The 22,487-nt window shown below is 40.0% G+C and overlaps 1 protein-coding gene across 5 annotated transcripts in view; it reads right to left on the bottom strand.

Annotated features, from left to right (window-relative positions):
• map4k3a (mitogen-activated protein kinase kinase kinase kinase 3a) overlaps window positions 1-22,487 on the bottom strand; it is a 265,585-nt gene that overhangs the window by 91,684 nt on the left and 151,414 nt on the right. For all 5 annotated transcript variants that reach the window (XM_072265706.1, XM_072265707.1, XM_072265708.1 and 2 more), the window contains exons 10-12: window positions 22,161-22,223; window positions 21,997-22,078; window positions 21,799-21,909 (exon numbers count right to left, since the gene is read on the bottom strand). In XM_072265706.1, coding sequence (XP_072121807.1) covers window positions 21,799-21,909; window positions 21,997-22,078; window positions 22,161-22,223 — 256 coding nt within the window. The remainder of the gene's footprint in view (window positions 1-21,798; window positions 21,910-21,996; window positions 22,079-22,160; window positions 22,224-22,487) is intronic.

Raw genomic sequence — 22,487 nt, 5'->3', positions numbered from 1 at the left:
TGTTGAGAAGTACTCTAGGAGGAAGCCAGAATATAGAACTTACTCTGGAAAGGGAAACTTGAATGTCCATCATCAAGAGTGACTTCAGCAGCAGCAACAAAGAACCAGCCAAGAGACCTCAAGGACCAACGACCATATTGGGTCTGCCTTGCGTACTGAGTGAACAAACAATGCAGCCAATCTACCTATGGCAAATGTATATACAGCTTTGGGGACGACTATCCTACCAATCCTTCCAAACCCTGACGCTCCTTGCCCAACAGCATAATACAAGAGTCTTTACAGGAAGACTAACTGTAGCTATTCAAGAAGACAACTCAGCACCACTCCCTCCAGGGAAGGATGGGCAACAATTCTTCAAGTTCCCCATTTATGAAGTATTCTGTCCCAGCAAAACTTCAGGATCAGCAGTAGCCCAACTGACAGAATTTGCACCAGGGTCTTCCCACTTCAAACCCAAAATCTGGACCAACGTCCCATGCACATTTACAACACACTGCACAGTCAGAGGCAGAAACCACAGGCAGAAGAAACAATTGCCAAAGAGCAGGCTGGATTCAGAAGTGGAAAGAGTACAACAAAACAGATAATTCAATCTCCGAGTACTGTGTGAGAAATACAACCAACATCAACAGGACATCTTCCATATGTTCACAGACTTCAAGGCATTCAATAGGGTGTGGCATGATGCACTCTGGGCCACAATGAAGAGATACAATCTGGGCCAGAAGCTGATCCAAACCATCAAGCAGCTCTACACCAAAGCTAGCAGTGCGGTACTTGTTCAAGGCACAGTTGGAGAGCGGTTTCATACATCAGTTGGAGTTCCGCAAGGCTGCCTCCTTTCATCCATGCTGTTCAACATTCTGCTAGAGTAAATAATGGCAGATGCCCTCAAAGACCATATTAGCACAGTCAGTATCAGAGGGGAGATCATGACGAACCTCAGGTTCACTAATGATATTGATGGGCTTGCAGGAAGTGAGGATGAGTTGGCCTGCCTTGTGAACCATCTAGACAATACATCTACCAGATATGGCATGGAGATCAGCACAGAGAAAACCAAGCTGATGAGAAACAGTGAGGAGCCAATCATGACAAAAATCAGTCAGTGGACAAGACCTAGAGAATGTCAAACGACTCAAGTATCTTGGTGCCATCATCAACCAAGAAGGATCAAAGTCTGAAGTCCTTGCAAGGACAGTCCAAATTACAGCAATGCTGGCTAAACTAAAACTAATCTGGAGAGATAATAACATCACTCTCAGATCCAAGTTGAAACATGCATTTGCACTCTCCACTTTCTTGCCCGCATGTGAATCATGGACTTTGACAGCAGAACTGCAAAAGAAGATCCAAGCAATAGAAATGAGATACTTCAGGAGGCTCCTCAGCATCTCCTATACAGACCATGTGTCAAACAATGAAGAACAAAGAACCATCACCCAACACATGAGGCACTACGAAGATCTACTGTCCACAGTAAAGAAGAGGAAACTGAGATGGTATGGCCACATAAGATCAAGAGGACTCTCAAAGACCATTCTTCAAGGAACAGTGCAGGGGGAAAAAGGGGCAGACAGGAAGAAATGGACAGACAACATTGCAAAGAGGACTGGAGAGAGCTTTGCCGCAACCCAGGCACTCACCCGCAATCGTGAGAGATGGAGGCAACTGGTGCAGCATTCATCTGTACAGCACCCCTATGACCCAGGCAGGTTGTGGGATCCGTAACCATAACTGTCAGAGGTGCTCTTTTGGAAGCGAAATTAAACAAATTCCTCTTGTGACTGCTTGCCCGATCTGCCCTCTCATGTCAATGCAACATCATTTTGCTTGGAGTACTGACTGCAGTGCAAAATTATTTCATTGGTTGATAAGTGATATTGCGTGTCCAGAAAGGACGTAAAAGGTGCAATACAAATTCAAGTCTTCCTTATGTTTTGTCCATTTGACATTGCTGTTGCTCTGTATAAATAAAACAATGCATAATGTTGTAGGGAAGCATTCATGATCTTGCGAAACTATACAGCATTCTGCAGCCTAGACCGCTAAAAGCACACTGTTCTCTTTGAATGGTTTCATTGTGAAACACAATTGCCAATTGACACGCAGTGATACCCCAAGAACAATAAATGAAAAGCGTTTGGCAGCATTGACAGACAATGGGCCAGAATCACAGATGAACTATCTAATCATTAAAAATAATTGTCATGGGCTCTTCTGCATCCAACTCAACAAACAAATTGATTCAAATTTCAGCCACCTTCACAATGTAGGAAGTCAAAGAAATCCTCCGTTTAGCTTTAATGAGGCTTGTTACACACAAGTCCTGGAATTGTGACTTAATCCTACACTTTGATTCAGAGATAAGTGTTAACTGTTGAGTCATACTTCAAAATTTTTCTACCCTTTTCCCAAGATATGCCTCATTATCTGTATTATACTACAAGGTCAAAATTAAGGATTCTCATGACAAGTTTGTAGTATTTTACACGAGTACATTTGGGACTTTGGTGTACTGGTGCATGAACCACTACAAACTAACAGGCAAGGATAGTATATTCAAAAAGTAAACAGTACCCTTTGCTTTGCCTGCAAAAAGGCTGAAGCAGACAAGTAAGGAAATGATTATGCTATTGTTAAGAGCACAGCAGGAAGAGAAAATGCAAACTTGGGTGTACTCTGCTGACACTTACCTTGAAATCAATACAGTGTAGATTCAATGAATTGAGTCCTGGGATTAGAGGTTAATTAGAATTGATCAGAACTCACCGAAGAATAAGAGGATTTCATTGAGACGTACATGGGTCTGACAAGAAGCGGAAGGCTAAGATTACAATTCCTTTGTCTAAAGAATTTGAAATTGCCACCCAAGTTTAGAAGAGATATGGTGTCTAGGAATGAGGAGAGAATGTTATTTTTTTTTTATCTTTTTGTGTGTAAACTTCGGACTTTTTTTTACTTGAGGCTGTGAACGTTCTATCACTAAGATTTCTCAAGGCAGAGATCAAGATTTTTGATTGAAAATAATCAAATGATACGGGAACTGAAAAGGGAAGTAGACAAGGTAGAGGGTCATGTCATGATTTTGTGGCGTTCAAGGGGCCTACTTTTACTCCTGCCTCTGATGTGTTTAAAATAGATGTACATTCACAAAGGAAGTCATTTAAAAAAAAAATAATTTTTAAAGCAGTTTTATCAAATCTACAATCAAGTTTCATCATTGTGCATACACAAAACAAATAATTCAATGGTGGTCAAACATACAGTGCCTTAAAAAAGTATTCAGCCCCCAACCCTTTGTTCACATAAACAAATATTACAACCAGGGACTTGGATCAATTTAACTGAGAATTTGTATTTGTGAAAACACATGCTCCTTTTTTTCTCCCACAGTGGAGCCCAAAAAACAGGGAAAGTTGTAAAGTACAAAAAATTAAAAAATTCAAAAACTGAAATGTCAGAAGTATTCATCCCCCTTTGCTCAGTATTTAGTTGAACCATCTCTCGCAGCTTTCACAGCCAGTAATCTTTTTGGATAAGTCTCTATTAGCTTTGCACAACATGATGGAGCAAGATTTACCCATTCCTACTTGCAAACTTGCTCAAGTTGTGCCAGGTTAGCTGAGAAATGGCAGTGGACAGCGATCTTGTGGTCTTGCCAGAGATATTTGATTGCGTTAAGGTCAGGACTCTGATTGGGCCACTCAATTACATCAATTTTCTTCATTTGAAGCCACTCCATGGTTGCTCTGGCAGTGTGCTTTGGGTCGTTGTCTTGCTGAAAGGCAAATTTCTTCCCCAGTTTAAGCTTTCTGGCAGAAGACAGTAGGTTTTTATCCAGGATCTCTCTGTATTTAGCAACATTCATCTTCCTTTGATCCTGATCCAGATTTCTAGTCCCTTGCTGCTGAAAAGCATCCCCAGAACATGATGCTAACTCCACCATACTTTACAGTAGGAATAGTGTTACCTGGCTGATATGTAGTATTAGAAAAACGTCACTTAGAATTTACTGTAAAAATGTGGGAAAAGGTCTTGTGGTTGGACAAGACTAAAGCAGAACTTTTGGGCCTCAATACTAAGCAGTACGTGTAGCTTAAATCTAATACTGCACATCAGCCAGGTAACACCATCCCTTCAAATGAAGAAATTTGATATTAATGAGTGGCCCAGTCAGAGTCTTGACCTTAACCTGATCAAGCATTTCTGGCAAGATCTCAAGACTGCTGTCTACCGCCACTCCCCAACTAACCTGGCACACCTTGAGCAATTTTGCAAGCAGGAATGGGCAAATCTTGCTCCATCATGTTGTGCAAAGCTAATAGAGATTTATCCAAAAAGACTACTGGCTATAATAGCTGCAAGAGGTGGTTCAACCAAGTACTGAGTAAAGGCGATGAATACTTTTGAACTGCAGACGGTTCTGTTTTAGAATTTTTATCTTTTTCATGCTTTATAATTTTTCCATATATAGGGCTCTACTGTGAAAATGGAGCATATCATTCACAAATAAAAATTCTCAGTTAAATTAATCAAGAACCCTGGATGTAATACTCATTTATATGAACAAAGCTGACAACTTTTTCAGAGCATTGTAATAGCTAAGACACAAACAATTGATCTCTTCAGATTTGCTACACTTTAGCATCCCTCATCTTAGAAAAGATGTGCTGGCATTAGAGAGGGTCCAGAGAAGGTTCACAAGGAGGATTCCAGGAATGAAAGGGTTATTATATGAGGAACGTTTGATGGCTCTGGGTCTGTACTCGCTGGAATTCAGAAGGATGAGGGGGGATTTCATTGAAACCTTTCGAATGTTGAAAGGCAGAGTAGATAATGGAAAGGATGTTTCTCATGGTGGGAGAGTCTAGGACAAGAGGGCACAGCCTCAGGATTGAGGGGTGCCCTTTCAAAACAAAGATACACAGAAATTTCTTTAGCCAAACTGTGGTGAATTTGTGGCCACATGCAGCTGTGGAGGCCAGGTCGTTGGGTGTATTTAAGGCAGAGATTGATAGGTTCTTGATTGGACATGGCATTAATGGTTACAGGGAGAAGGCCGGGAAGTGGGGTTGAAGAGGAGATTAAAAAAAAGATCAGCCATGATTGAATGGTGGAGCAGACTCGATGGGCCAGATGGCCTAATTCTGCTCCTATGTCTTATGGTCTTATTTCATCACTTTACAGTCAACAGAAGGGCAACAGCATACAGGAAGTTGCAGGGTTACACCCAGATTCTCCTATTCTGAAGACATCCAAATGTCACCACATTAAATATGTTATTTCATAAACCACCACTTGGACTCATTGTGCACCAAATGCTATTACATTTGCCCTTCCATTTGAGCACATGGAAAGGAACAGTGACAATATTGATTCAAGACTCCATTTTCCAGGTCAATCATTTATTTACCCAACTTTTTTTTTTAATATATACACATACACACACATATATACATATACATACATAGATATACACACACACACACATATTTTATATATATATATACACACACACACACACACACATACATACACACATTTTTATATATATACACACACACACACACACATATTCTAAGGAGCTTTTCACTATGTCCTGATTATAAGCCAGTTTACAAAAATGGATCCAGTTCCCTAATTAAGGCTGATTTATACTTGTGCATCAAATGTACGCCGTAAGTACGGCATAGCCCTGTACTGTACGCTGTACTCTACGCCGAACCCTACACCGTAGCCTAACACGCACCTCTCCCAAAATGTAACTATGCGTCGCAGCGACACAGACCGAAACAACTGTGATTGGTCCACTTGGTAGCATCGCATTTCCTCCTACGCTGCAATAGCTTCCCATTGGGCGACTGAAGGGCAGGGAAGGAACTCTGGCTGCAATGCTTTCCATAAAGCTTTACAGACCTCCGAAATTATGGAGAACCCTGTGCTGGATGCCAGTTTGTAGCGAGCTGCTACAGCCTGTTGACTTCCACTTGAAGCTAAAACTCAAATAGTGATTGCCCGTCTGAGTATACTGTGCGTACACTGATGAGAAATAAATGGTTGGAGACGATGAACCAAATCGTCAAATCTACCTGCGGACATCCGAAAATATCTGAAATGCATTTCCTTGTCCATGTCTCTCAGTGGCTGGACAAGCACAGAAAATTCACCCTCTTTCAGTTTCAGTTGCCATTGTTTGAAGTTTGAGTTTCTTCATATTGAGTTTCAACACGAAGAAACTCAACACAGTGACACAGAAACCCCACCGCCAACTAGCATTTTGGCGGTGAATTGCAGAGCGACGCAGACACACCAACGCACAAGTATAAATGCTCACAACGGCGTAACCCACTTGCGTAGGCTACAGCGTAAGCTAGTACGCACAAGTATAAATCAGCCTTTAGCTCATGACTATCTTTTCAGCATACTAAAAAATATCACATTTTGAAAGTATGAAAATACGTGGAAAACATTCCCTTTAAGACTGTGGCTCTGGTGAGGTGCTATTTTGGGAGTGTTATTCTCATTTCCAAAGAGCTCCAAATCTGTCACACACTCAACTCTTTCAGCAAAAAGTCTGTGCAGAGGCTGAAGTTTATAAGCACATCAGAGCTTGCAAGTATTTATGGGGACTAAAGATAACCGTGAAGTAGTCAGCTAATGCACAGGCAATGATCATTTGTTAAATATCCTCATACAAATAAATTCAGCTAAAATTGTTCCAATTTAACATCAAGGTCCATCTGATATACTCCACCAATTGATGCTGAGAGCAAATGACATACCAATTGCGGGGTCAGGGACAGGCAGAACAAGCTTGATGATCCTGACCAGCTATAAGACACTAAGCAGATCACAAATTGCTATTGAGTGAGGTGTAATCTGAATTCATTACCTAAAATGCTCTTGGTTCTATTCTTCATAATAGACCAAGCTCCTCTTTCAAAATGAAGCCAAATGTTTTTCTGTACTGTTATCTCCCAAAGGAGATGCAGCTTTGAGAGTATAGTTTCATTAGTATGGACCCCCCACTTCCTCCTTGCTCCCACCTGTGACAAAACAGTTGATTCTGGTTAACTGGGACACACTGGGACCAGTACATTTAAGAGGCTGCCCCAACTAGCTGTTTCATGGAAATAGTTTAAAAGGACAAGCTACCATTTAACTGAGTAACAATTTAAGTACTTAAATGAAATATAAAACCAATTAGAACACTACCAAGACCTCCACAGTACTACAAAACTATGTATTAGTTCCTAATAGTTATCAATGGAGGAATGCATTCAGTGTATGTTGTGTGTTCTTTTGATTGACTGTAAATGAACATCCACACAGACACCCAGTGCAGATAATGGAGACTGCCTTCATGCAATGCTTCATCCTCAAAATCTTAATTTTCATTGTAATATGCAAGCTGGTTGTAGTTACCTAAACATTCATCACAGTTCCTAACTTGAAGTAGTAACATTGTTTCATTTTCACTCCCAGCTGTTTCAGACATCTCCAAGACCAAATGCTTGAAACTGCAGTGAGCAAAACAGTTTTGAATTGTTTAATTGCTTATTTCTTGCCAACGATCAGTGACAAAAATCACTGTTTTTTTTTAAAAAACACAAACACACACAACTTGCGCTATTTAAAAACTGTTTGCTCTAAGCATGGTGTGGCGTCTAACGTCCACACAAGTGCACGTCTGACACTAGTTAGAAAAATGTTCAGCAGCAGTCGCCTGTCCCAATTAAGCGGGCATGGTGTCCCAAATAAACAAAGGGAATGCCAGCAATTTTCTCGATTCGTTTTTTTCTTTCAGAGCTGCCCAATTAGCAATGGCCCAATTAACCAGAATCCTCTATGAAATGTTTAATATAACAAGAACTCACTCAAGTTCGGCTCCAACACTACACCAATATTCAGCCACCACACCAACAACTACTTTAAGGTTGTCTGTCTTTAAGCTGGAAAGGATACAGAGAAGATTGATAAGGATGTTACTGGGTCTAGAGATCTTTGGGTTACAAGAGGAAGCTGGGACTTATTTCCTAGGAGCATAGAGGGAAAAGGGGTTTATACAGGTTTACAGGATTATAGTCCTTAAAGAGTTCATAAAATCATGAGAGGCATAGATAAGGTGAATGGCCACAGTTTTTTTTTCCCCAGGGCAGGGGATTCTAAAATTGAAAGGCGTAGATTTAAGGTGAGAGGAAATATTTGAAAGGTATGTGTGGGACAATTTTTCCACACAGAGGGTGGAGTGTATATGGAAAGAGCTGCCAGTAGAAGCAGGTATAAATACAACATTTAAGGTTTAGAGAGATATGATCCAAACTCAGGCCAATGGATCAAGGGCACTTTGATTAGCTTGGACTGAAAAGCCTTTTCTCTATGCTGTACAAATTTATGGCTCTATACTTGCAGCAAAATAAATTAATTGTGAAAACATAGTGGCACTTTACTGTCCATGATAGTACTTTGATTGTACAGCCGAAGTAGCTGGGTCCTAAACTATCAAGGATTTTATATTGCAAAGTTCAGCTGCTGGCAAACGACAATTTCTTACACAAGTGTGTGGCATCCATTTAGGCAGGCAGCACTAGCTCCCGATCTTCAAGTAAAATTGATTACTCTGAGGGCAGATTGGATGGCTACTTTACAAAACTCCACAGCTTAATCAGCATGGGTTTTCAGTTGCCTGTCACTTTTATTCACCATCATCCAAGGCCTACTCTACTTTCCTTCCATTAGCATCCTCTCTCTGTCACATACAGTCAGTGCCACCTTATCAGGTACACCTGTGCACCTGCTCGTTAATGCAAATATCAAATCAGTCAATGGTGTGGCAGCAACTCAATGCAGACATGGTCAAGAGGTTCAGTTGTTGTTCAGACCAAACATCCAAATAGGTCAGAAATTGGATCTAAGTGACTTTGACTGTGGAATGATTGTTTGTGCTAGATGGGGTGATTTGAATATCTCAGAAACTGCTGATCTCCTGCGATGCTCACACACATTCTCTAGAGTTTACAGAGAATGGTGCGAAAACCAAAGAACATTCAGTGAGCTGCAGTCCTATGGGCAAAAAAACCTTGTTAATGAGAGAAGACAGAGGAGAATGGCCTGACTGGTTCAAGCTGACAGGAAGGTGACAGTAAATCAAATAACCAACTGTTACAACAGTGGTGCACAGAAGAGCATCTCTGAACACACAATGCATCAACTCTTGAAATGGATGGGCTACAGCAGCAGAAGACGACAAATATACGCTCAGTGGCCACTTTAGTAGATAGAGAAGGTACCTAATAATATGGCCACTGAGTGTAAATGCAAGGTATTAAACAGATAGCACAAGTAAATCATTACTTCATCTATAAGCTTATTTGGGGTTTAGGATGTGACTTAAAACAGGATGCTGGGACTTTTGTTGAGAGGAAGGGAAAAGATAAAAGGGCAAGCATGACACCTCATGTTTGCACAGGAAGGTGCTGTCGGAAAGGTGTTCACCACTGGAGATAGAAGAGTATAAAGTTGTATAGAGCTTTAGTGATACAATAGAGCAGGGGTTCCCAACATTTCTTATGCTATGGACTAACACCATTAAGCGAGGGGTCCATGGACCCCAGTTTGGGAAACACTTCTGTGAACAGCATTCAGTCTTGATCCCTGAAGAATGATGCAACTGTATGCTAGATTATTTTCTGCGATGGGAACCAGTCCTGAGAAAAAATACCTCAATTAGGGGAAATGTCGAAGAACCTGTGTATGTTGATAACATGATATTGGAGGCATTGGAAATTAAATAAGGCAGAACAATAAAAGAATGCAGAATAAAGTATTAAATTACAGAGCAAGTGCAGTGTGGAGAGACAGTAAGGTATAAGACCATGATGAGGTAGACCGTGAGGGCAGGAGTCTAATTCATTGTACAACGGTCTTATAGCAGGATAGAAGCTGTTCTTGACGCTGATGAGACGGTGAAGAGGATGATCCAGTGATTGTGTAGACTGGTAGAATGTAAGAAAAGGGAACTCCATCCTGTTTCTGGTAAAGAGTCATCACGACCCTCAACTGTGGCTGTGCCACTTCCATCACATCAGGTCCGACTCTTCCTTCTGCCGAAGAATCAGCATAGTGTGCTCCTAATCCTCATATTCCAATTAGCCCAAGACATTAGCTCTTCCTCTCTCCACAGATACTGCCAGTCTGAGTATTTCCACCATATTGACTTATTGCACATTTACAACAAATGCAGTATTGTATGCTGGGATTACTGAAATTTGGCCATCCTTATACACAAATCACCAAGAATTTGCACAGAGATGTCCAATGAAAAAAAGAGGAATTATGCTGGCCTTCACATGGAAGTTAGAGTAAAAAAAACTCAGCAAGAGTCACTCACTAAGTGACATCATACCTGGAGCACTGTGCAGCTGTGGTCCTTGGAGACAACTTACAAATAGAAACCATTTCGTGGCAAAGGGTGCCAGCCCGGAGAGGAATGACCAAGTGGAACAGGCTACACTCACCAGAGTTTAGGAGAATGAAATGCAATCTCAATGTAACTGCTGACACACTGTTTTTTCTTGGATGGAGAGTCTAGAAAAATGTGGCATAATGTTCAAATAAGTGGCAGACATCTATGACTGAAGATTCAGAGATCTGTCAGTCTTTGGAGATCTATGGGTGATCACTCAAGAGTGTATTCACAGCCAAAGTCATGAGATATTTGAAAATTCTGGAAAATTCAAGGTACATAGAGATCCAGTGGGCAAACAGAACTGAGGGTCTTGTCAGGTGGCAAAGCAGACAGAAAGGGCCTTCTTATCTACTCTTTTTCTATTTCTTTTTCAATCTTTTTATTAAATTTCAGATTAATATACATAACAATACTAATGATACAGAGATCGGTATAACATTGATAATGGTTAACATATACATACATAATTCAAGTAATTGACATGAAAAAGAGTTTTATAAAGAACCCCCAAAGCTAAAAAAGAACGAAATAAAGCAAAGACTGGGATGTCCTATTCCCTTGGATCTCAGCCCTTCTAGTCCGTGCTGAACCATTAGTTGTCATCAACTCCGCTCCTCTACAGATAAACAAAAGATTATTTTAAAAAAAAAAGGGTTCTATAAAGGGACAGCTTACATCATATGAAAATATTGAATAAATGGTCCCCAGGTTCCTTCGAATTTAACTGAAGAATCAACCATACCACTCCTAATTTTTTCCAGGTTTAAACATAATAGTTTGAGAAAACCACTGAAAAGTAGGAGGAGGATCAGAATCTTTCCATTTAAGCAAGATGGATCTTTTAGCTTTTAGTGTAACAAGTGCAATCAAATGGCCAGCTGAAAAGGGTAAATTACCAACATCTGTCACGGGTAATCCAAAAATTGCAGTAATAGGGTGAGGTTTTAAATTAATACGCAAAACTGTTGAAATAATATCAAAAATATCTTTCCAGTATTTATCTAAAAGTGGGCAAGACCAAAACACATGTGTCAGAGAGGCCACCTCAGAGTTACATCTGTCACACACAGGATTTATATGTCGGTAAAAACAAGCTAATTTATCCTTAGATATATGAGCCCTATGGACTATTTTAAATTGTATCAGTGTATGTCTAGCACACACTGAGGAAGTATTAACTAGTTGAAGAATTTTCTCCCATTTCTCTATAGGTAAGAACACCTGAAGTTCTCTTTCCCATTCATTTTTTATTTTATCAGATGTACCTAGATGTATTTTCATAATTAAATCATACAAAACTGCTATTAAACGCTTCTGACAGGGATTTAAACCTAAAATTTTTTCTGTTAGATTAGTTGGATGAAATATTGGAAAATTAGGTAAAATAACATTCAGAAAACTAATTTGCAGATATCTGAAAAAATGTGAACTAGGCAACTTATATTTATTAGATAATTGTTCAAACGACATGAAACAATTATCCATGGATAGATCACGAAAGCATGCTATTCCCCTCGTTTTCCACAAGGAAAAAGCTTGATCAGTTCTAGAAGGTTGAAAGAAAAAATTAGATATAATAGGACTAGATAAAACAAATTCATTCAATCCAAAAGATTTGCAAAATTGAAACCATTTTGAATTGAAACCATATTGTATGTTTAATTATTGGATTAATTATTTGTTTATTCAGTTTGGTTAATGCAAAGGGAAGCAAAGCTCCTAAAATAGAAGCTAATGAGAACCCCTGCACAGACTCACCAATGTCAGCTTTTTCTATTAAATATGCAAGTTCCAATTTATAGACAATTACCATTTGAACTAATTAGTGATTATTTTACTTACCTAGGTGTCAAAATTACTAAAAAAAAATAAAGATCTATTTAAAGTTGATTTACCTTTAACTGACCATGTTAAACAATTGTTTATTAAATGGTCTCCACTGTCCTCATCATTGATTGGTCGAATTAATGTTATTAAAATGACTGTTTTACCTAAATTTCTGTATTTATTTCAAATGGTACCAATTTTTATCTCTAAATCCTTTTTTTGATAATATTGATTCTAAAATTTCTTCATATATATGGCAGAATAAAAATCCTAGATTAAGTAAGAAATATCTACAGAAATCAAAAAAGGATGGTGGTTTAGCATTGCCGAATTTTAGATTTTATTATTGGGCAATTAATATCCGATATTTAATTTTTTGGACGCAAGATTGGGATGAAATTCATTGTCCACAATGGGTGAACCTGGAGGGTGAGTCTTTTTTCTATTTCTTATGCTCTTCTTTAAAAAAAAATTCAGTAATACAACTGTGAAATATCACAATTACTTACTACCTTTAGACAGGCCTAAATGCAGACATCCCACCTCTCCCGGAAGTTCCGGGAGTCTCCCGCATATTAATAGTGGCTCCCTGATGCCCGCAAATTATATACAATATCACGGAAATCAATTTTTTTGAGAGCGAGCGAAAGCAAGAGAGAGTGAGAGCAAGCAAGCGAGAGAGCGCAAGCGAGCGAAAGCAAGCGAGAGAGCGAGAAAGCGAGCAAGAAAGCAAGTGAGAGCGCGCGAGCAACGAGAGACAGCGCGAGCAAGAGCGCACCATGGCAGAGTATTCCAAAAAAAATATAAAACGTACGTCACCCCTGCCTAATAGGGGTCAAAATAACGACAGTGTTGCTCGCTGCACTGTTTGCAACAGTGACTTTTCTATTGCCCATGGTGGGTTAAGACTGTAAAAGACGTGTTGAGGTGAGTTTAACAAGTGTCATTCATTCATTAGCAAAGCTAACGTTATTTAAACTAGCTGGCCAGCTGCTAAGGAGCTACCCTATTGCAGACATCCCACCTCTCCTGGAAGTCTCCCGCAAATTGATGGTGCTACCTCCCCGAAATGAGTTTTTGCAGGGTGGGATGTCTGTAAATGGCACCTTACAAGCAGCAGCCAAGAGCTATCAAAGTTTTTAATACTGTTCTCTGCAACAGTGCATAAAGCAAATTAAAAATGGAAGCTTTCTAAGAGCCACACATACACCATGGACCAGTTAACTTATTTTGCGCTGTACGATTCCAACATTGGATTTAGTCCCTCGTCAGCAACAATACAGCCGCACTCATAACTAAAACAAAATCTTGTTAGTTAATAGTCAGTTACAAAGTTAGGAGGCTCAACACATCACTCTGAAAATAAAGATAATTAGCAAATTGTTATTAAATGAAGATGGTACAATGAATAACTTTTTTGAAATGAATCCCATTTTAATCTGGGGTCAAACAGGTCATGAAGATACCGATGAAAGAATATGTCCCATTAAAATAAGTACTAAAGAGTCGCTTGGTGGCAGTTTGAGCCTCTGTTCTAGATTAATTTCAGTGAGCCTACAGAGATCACTTGTATCAAAAAAACAAACTAAATATCGCTGCTCAAATAGAATTTGGATTTCTATTTCACTCTTTTTCGTTCCCCTTGATCTTTTGTCTTGCTTTAACATTTCTCTCACTTTTTTTTCATCTGCCTATCCACATTTTATGGTTTTTCCATTTAAAACTGCCCAATGACTAGATTTAATGACTTAAATTGCTCCATCTTTCATAGCACGGCTGTCAACGGTCTGGATAGGAACACATCTCTCCCAAGTGCACCCCAAAACTATTAATTGCACAGGATATACCCATGATAAGATGTCTCATCTACAAACTATGACAACACGTAATCCCTGTGCAAAGAAAGGGAGGTAGCAGCCATTACATTCATAAAAGGAGCAGAGGTTTAGGTGTAAGTGGCCAGGGCTGGAGTGGAGAAATGAAGGGGAAAAGTACATGGAATGTTGGTTAAACTGAAGAAATAGAACAAGAAAGGTGAAAGAAAGTTGGGTGACATTAAGAGAAAGATGATGGATGACAGTAAAGTAGAAGAGGGGGAGCCTGAAGTTGGCGATGAGACACAGAATAAATAGCAACATAGCAATACAAAGAACATAGAACATTAAGGGAGAATTGGGTGACACTGGAAGAGCTCCCACACTAATTGTTGACATCAAAGTTCAAAGTAAATTTATTTTCAAAGTACAAATGTCACTATAAGCAACCCTGGAATTCACATTGTTGCAGGTATTCACAGTAAATACAAAGAAACACAATAGAATCAATGAAAGACCTCACATAACAAGACAACAAACTGTGCAAATACAAATGGAAGGGAAAATAATAATAAATAAATAAATAAATAATAAATACTGAGAACATGAGATGAAGGCTCCTTGAAAGTGAGTTCACAGGTTATGGGAACAGATCAATGATGGAGTGAGTGAAGTTATCCCCTCTGGTTCAACAGCCTGTTTGTTGAGGAATAATAACTGTTCCTGAACCTGGTGATTTGAGTCCTGAAGCTCCGGTACCTCCTTCCCGATGGCTGAAGCGAGAAGCAAGTATGGCCTAGATGGTGGGGGACCTTGATGACAGATGCTGCTTTCTTGCAATAACATTCCATATAGATGTACTCAATAGTGGAAAGCGATTTAACCATGATGGACTGGGCTGCATCAACTATTTTCTGTAAGCTTTTCTGTTCAAGGACATTGGTGTTTACAACCAGGCCTTGATGCAACCAGTAAATATATCCTCCACCGTACATCTACGGAAGTTTGTCAAACCATTCAGCCTGCTGCCATCAGAAAGGCACTGAACTGTTCCCCACAACCTATGGACTTACTTTCAGGGACTCTTCATCTCATGTTCTTGATATTTATTGGTTATATATTTATTTATTTATTCATTTATTAGTATTTCTTTGCTTCTTTCTCTTTGTATTTATGTAGCCCCCCTGGGGTAGATATTACTGGAACTATATAACTAATAGAGGATAAAATATAAATGGAAAATAAAAGGTGCCACACTTATCAAAGTTCAATCTCTTCGTGCACAAACAGTTGGAGCTCTGGACCCTTCTTCTTCACCCTGCGACCCCTCGGACCGCCTCGACCGGCCGCCTGGGACCAACAACGGTGGTCGACCAGACGCATCACACGAGTCCGTCTCCGTCTCCCCTCCTCGCCGAACACCCCGCTCGGGGTCCGACCCCATTAGTGGACTCACAGCACCTGGTCCATTCTCTGTCTCTCTCTCCCGCCTTCTCCCCCAAAACCCCGCGCACACAGTATCTTCAAATACACCAAAAACATAACAACTATCCTAATTGGTTCATTTGTCCTCCTATCAATAGATAATACAAAACAAACTGCTAGCGGGAAGGACTTTCTCAGCGTTTAACATAAGAAGCATTCCCAAGTATAACATAACAAAGAAGCCATTTTAATGAGCCTACACAGTAACATCAGAGACGAAACCCCCTTACACTCACACAGTTTTTTTGCAAATCTGTTGTTTGTCCGTCCTATTGGGTGCAGTCTTTCATTGATTCTATTGTATTTACTGCGATTGCCACAAGAAAATGAATCTCAAGGTTGCATATCGTGACATTTCTGTACTTTGACAATAGATTTACTTTAAACATGCACAACCTTCGCAAACTTCTAAAAAAAAGTAGCGGTGCTGCTGTGCTTTCTTTGTAATATCCCTTAGGGACAGAGGGCAGACAGTCTCAAATGGGAACACCAAGGAATTTAAAGTTGCTGACCCACTCCACCTCTGATCCCTTATTGAGGACTGGCTCATGAACCTTTGGTTTCCTAATCATGTAGTTAAAAAATCAGCTCCTTGGTTTTGCTGACATTAAGTGAGAGGTCATTGCTATGGCACCACTCGGTCAGATTTTAATCTCCCTCATATGCTGAGTCGTCAAACAACAGTGCTGTCGTCAGCAAACTTAAATATGGCATTGGAGCTGTGCTTAGCCTCACAGTCTTAACTGTAAAGCGAGTAGAGCAGGGGACAAAGCACAGAGTCTTGTTTATGGAGCCAAGAATCCTATTTACGTGGTTTCAAAATGGCAGATAGTTAAGTCAGGAAAAGGAAGCAAGATTAGGACAATGCCTCAGAACTTCAGAACCTGGAAATAACTTCACTTGTTCTCTAAGCTGATTGGAATGAGGCTTTACAGGAAACACCTGCAGGCATCAATGCCTGAACGAGGGTAAATCCAAAATGAAACATTATCTTTCACTCGAGGGAAAAATCGTTAATGACCTCTGAGCCCTTTTAAGTTGGATGGCATGGAATATTTTGAAGCAGCTCAAGAGTCTTATTTGGACATTGCAACAGAGGTATCTGATCTCGAATTGTTTCCTGGGAATAACAGTGCAGCAAATTGTGCCCTGGTATCTCACCATGAACTCATTCCTAGGAAGGCGTCAGCACTAAATAGAAGTACACATTGCTGACAACACAATGTGCATCACTGTTAAGCTGCCATACTGAGAATCTGGTGCAAATCCAACAAGGAATTCTCTTCCACAGCTCAAGTGCAGAGAAGCTGCCAATGAAAGATAGCATTCAATGAGATCAGAAGAACAGTACCACCTCTCAGGCTGTACCCTAGCCAGATGGGTGAGTGTAGGCCACTACTGAGGAACCCTGCCCCTGCTCCACATGTTGACTGGTTCCTCAGCTACATGTGTTGGAGATGATGGCTGTCTCTCTGTGTGGTCATGTAACTTCCCATGGCCTGGAAACCTTTCTATGGCAAGTTCAAGTGAGAGGAGAAAACACATCTCACAAAATGCGGATAGCTTATAGGATCCAGGCAGTTTATGAACACTAGTTGTAAGACACTGCACAGTCCACAATCACCAGTCAGGGTGCAGTCCTGAGTCCCCATCTCAGCGCCCAGTGACCACATCACTCAACACAGCCTATCAAACACCATCTCTCACAGAGAGCCTCTCTACCAACTATGAGGGGATTCACTACCCGCAAGGCAGGAAGCAGCTGAGAGGATGCCGCCTTCTTTCAAGAAGCAGATTACACTACATAACTCCAGTGTGTAGCAAGTCAGCCCACTGTAGGACCGGGCTAAATAGAGAAGCAATTGTTTCATTTTAATGAAAACAACATACACTGGGAGTGGGAGGGATATTAACATTATTTGTTAAACCAACTTAACATTTCCAGCTAACTTCTTAAATGCTGTAATTGTTACTTTCACTAATGTTTGATGGGTGAGTGCAAAAAACCGAAGGCGTTGCTTCCTCTTTAAAACAAGACTGCAGAATCACTGTCAATTTCTGGAACCATTCAAAAGTGTCTAAGGGTAGGATGTGCCAATGATCTGTTGTGCAGAGTCCATTGCTCTGTGGCTTCTTAACATTCCTGTGCATTTCAACTGCTGTACCAGACCATGATGCACCAAACACACAAAATGCTGCAGGAACTCAGCAGGCTAGGCAGCATCTATGGAAAAAGGGTACAGTCAACTTTTTGGGCTAAGACCCTTCATCAGGGGGAAGAGTCTCAGCCTGAAACGTCGACTGTTTACTCTTTTCCATAGATGCTGCCTGACCTGCTGAGTTCCTTCAGCATTTTGTGTGCGTTGCTTGGATTTGGACCTGGATTTCCAGCATCTGCAGATTTTCTCATCCATGATGCAACCAGTCAGGATTCATTCAACACTACACATGTAGATATCTGTTAGTGTTCGATGATAACCTGGACCTCCTTAACCTTTTAAGAAAGGAAATGCACTAGCATGCTTTCCCTCGACATTCCCCTTATGTCCAGTGCTAGGGTCAGGTCATCAATATGTTAACACTCAGGAACTTAAAGCTTCTGACTCTATCCACTGCTGACCCCTAATGCAGACTGGCACATGTACACCTTCCTTCTCCTTCCTGAAGTCAACAGTCAGCTCTTTAGATTTGCTGACATTGAGCAAGAACTTGTTTTTGCAACACCACTCAACCAGGCGACCCATCTCGCTGCAGTAAACAAACTCATCGCCACCTATGAAAAGAAAAATATCTACGGTGCCTAAGGCTTTTGCATGATTTATGTACCACAGTAGTGTCATCAGTGAATCTGAAGATAGCACTGGAGCTGTGTTTAGCCACACAGTCACTTGTGTGTGGAGAGAGTAGTGCAAATGGATGAGCACACAGCCTTGAGATGCACTTATGTTGATAGTCAGCAGGAAGGTAGGGTTATCCAAAACTCTAGCTTCCTATATTCTAACTTTTACCATTCCTCCACCACCTGTTCTCCAACCTTTATGGGCTTCCTAGGTAAACAATGCTTCAATTTTAAAGTCTGTTGTTACCCACCTCTCCAATCACTCCAGGCCCATTCACTTAAGAAATATCTGCATTTCTTCAATTCTTTTTGGTCATTCCAGATTTAACTACCCTTGCCACTGTCTTGGATAGCAATTTAAACCTGCCTTAACTGCTAAAGTTTCTCCAAATTTCCCAAATAGTCACTGTTGCAAGATAAATTAATGAAAAATAATTTTCTTTGAATAATCAGGCAGCTACAAAACTAGCTTTGGTTCTTTTGACTTTATAGTTTCATCTCCGTTATTCCTTCATGCTAACTGATTACATACTACCAAGGCACAGAGAGCAGACAGCAGACAGGCTATCTTCTGTTTGTTACTAATGGAAATGTCAGCTGGAAATTACACTTTGGTCTTAAAGGTTCATAATTATATAAACCAGCCAATGGACACTTTGATGAATTCAAGTATTGGTACCAATTCCAATACTGCAACAGATTTAATTAGGGCAGATGAGAATGCAATTGCTAATTTATAAGCACATTACCCATTGTCAGTGTACTTTGCCAACTGGAATAAATCAAACAAAAGTTTCATTTCCAATTGATTCAATAACCATTTGCAATGTGTACAGCAAATCTTCAGCTTCTATAGGCAACCTCTCCATGGAGTCAAGTGCTGCCCTAAAATCAGTCGCAGAGGCTGAGCACTGCACTGATGTCAGTGGACTTTCTTGGCGCTGTCCCAGTGTTGGTCCGGGTTGCCCCCGAGTATGAGCTTTCATATGCTAGTTAATCAAATAGATAAGTAATTAACATAAACTTATTACCCTAAATGGAGAGAAAATACAAAAAAAATTGAGGTGTAAAGGGACTTGGGAGTCCTTGTGCAGGATTCCCTAAAGGTTAACTTGCACATCGAGTCAGTGGTGAGGAAGGCAAATGCAATGTTAGCATTCATTGCAAGAGGACTAGAATATAAAAGCAAGGATGCTGAGACTTTAAAAAGCACTGGTGAGGCCTCATTTGGGGGTATTGTGAGCAAGTTTGGGCCCCTTATCTTAGAAAGGATGTGCTGAAACTGGAGCGGGTTCAAAGAAGGGTCACAAAACTGACTCCAGGATTGAATGGCTTGTCATATGAAGAGTGTTTGATGGCTCTGAGCCTGTATTCACTGGAATTCAGAAGAATGAGAGGTGACCTCACTGAAACCTATCAAATGGTGAAAGGCCTTGCTAAAGTGGATGTGGAGAGCATGTTTCCTATGGAGGGAGAGTCTAAGACCAGAATAGAGGGGTGACCTTTTAGAACAGAGATGAGGAAGAATTTCTTTAGCCAAGGAGTGGTAAATCTGTGGAATTCTTTGCAACAGACAGCTGTGAAAGCTAAGCCTTTATGTAAATTTAAAGCAGAGTTTGACAGATTCTTGACTGGTCAGGGCATGAAGGGATACAGGGAGAAGGCAAGAGATTGGGGCTGAGAGGAAAATTGGATCAACAATGATAAAATAGTGGAGCAGACATGATGGGCCAAATGGCCTAATTCTGCTCCTATATCTTGTGGTCTTAAGGTCTTAAGAATATTACATTATTATTATATATACTGTCTTTTTGCATGTATACAAGAGTTGTCATGGTGTTTTGAGTTTCTGTGCATGTCCCTCATAGAACTTGTTACTGTATATTAATTTGTAGGATTTTTAAAAAATTCATTGATGGTATTTAACAATTGCTGTAAATGAACTGTAATTACAGTATTTTACCATAGATACTTCACCTTTTGGTAAAAGAGGGGAAGGAAAGAAAATGACCGAAAATTTCTTATTTTGCACCTTATTTCAATATTATTTCTCATGAGCTTATTCAATGTAATTTAGCAAATGACAATTTTCCCATATTAAGAAGAAATGATGAACCAACAGGTTATCTAAAAATCAAGTAACTAAGTGGTAAAAGATGGAATATTGGAGCTATTACTAGATACTTAAAAGCTTTTATTGACATGGACACAAGCCCCAGATGATACACCCGAGAGTGTCTCGCCACTACTATGCTCTCCATCAGCAGAGACAAGACCCGGCTGAGCTGCTGCTCTTTAATCAGTCTCTCAGGACAGAGGATTAGATTAAAGATAAAGAAGAACTTCATTTGTTACACATACTTTGAAAGATACAGTGAAATGTGTTGTTTGTGTCAACAGCCAACAGAGTCCAAGGATTATGCTGGCGACAACTCGTAAGTGTTGCCACGCTTCACATGCCCACAAAACATGAACCATAAGCCGAATGCCTTTGGAATGTGGGAGGAAACAGGAGCACCCAGAGAAAACCTATGTCACCGGGAAGACATCACCACTCTAATTCTGTGGTGTGATAGATGCCTAGACAGAAATTCTTTAACATAGGCTGGGGAGTGCACTCCAGCTACCACACAGTCGTAACAGAGCAAAATTTTACTTCATGGTAATGAGACCCAAGGTCATTTTACACCAGGTTCTGCTGTACAGATGTCACACAACCACAAATGCAAGTATATTGTGACCACACACACAAATAGAGAGACATACAGTTCCACCCCCCACACCCTTTTCCTTAGCCGCACTTCCTTCAAAACCCCACTCACCCCACCCTCATCCATTCCCATCTTTATTCTTTCATAAGCCTCCCTATCCACTTCTTCCATTTAGGTCCATTCTCAATTCCCTGCCCAACCATTCCTTTCCCTCTCAATTCCCATTCCCCACTGTGATGGATCACTCTCTCCCACTGGCTGGTATTTCCCACTTGCTATTCCCTCTCCTTGACCAGCTGAGTACACGAATACAAATACCAAGCAAATTATATTACTTTCATCAGAAAGAACTGGAAGCTCACAAACATTTTTAAATCAGACATTACTATTCACTTTTTTAAAAATAAAACCATAGGTAAACTTTTACTCAGATTTAAGTACATCTATCTTTAATTAAACAAGCAGATTGGTTTCAATGTACACAAAACAAATAACAACTACTACACAAAAGACTTAACTCAAAGACAGATTTCTGTTTTCTTTAAGCCCTGTAACAATCCTGCTTCACAAATTAGACCAAAGTCTGCTATTCAGATTACAAAAGTAAAAATGTCATAAGCTTCACCAAAAATAAAAAATATATTTTACCTCAGGATCATCATCATCAAAATCATGGTAACTGGAATGATCTGGGTTGTTCAATTTATCAAGCAATTCAATAGCAAGAGTACGACTCAAAGACTGTGTCACAAATGGATGCTGAAACACAATTAAAAAGCAGAATGTAAGGCCATTATTAAAACGTTAGTACACACAGACTAACAAAACAAAGCATAATAAACTTGCCTGCAATAGTTTCTCAGCAGTTGGTCTTTTCTTTGGATTTTTTGTAAGTGCCAGCTTTACAAACTGATGGAAGTTAGTAGACCTGAAACAGCAACATTCTGTAATGAACCAACTTGGAAACAGTAGACTTGTAAAAAGAATGACAATGTCTAAATGCTCCCTACCATTTTATCTTGTCCTTCAACTTTGGGGGCTGGAAGTTGCTTTTTGTCATCAAAAACAAAGCCCTAAAAATTAACCAGAAAGCCATATGTTATAACAATGAAAACCCATCATTTCTCAACTAGGAGAGATTAAATATGTAATTTTTTTGCTTCAAATGGTGGAGTTGGGGTGGGGAATGGGGGAGATAAAGGAGCCAAGCTACCCTCATTTTCAATGTGGTACTGAGGAAACACTGCTGTCATATAGACTTTCAAACTTTCATTTCAAAGGATAACAGAAAGTATTATCTGGAAGAGTAAAAGGGTTTAAGAATCCACAACTTAGGA

Source organism: Mobula birostris, chromosome 8 (genome assembly GCF_030028105.1).
Source record: "Mobula birostris isolate sMobBir1 chromosome 8, sMobBir1.hap1, whole genome shotgun sequence".
Lineage (NCBI taxonomy): Eukaryota > Metazoa > Chordata > Chondrichthyes > Myliobatiformes > Myliobatidae > Mobula > Mobula birostris.
The sequence above is the reverse complement of the archived record's forward strand: the minus strand, read 5'-3'. Positions and strand labels throughout refer to the sequence as shown.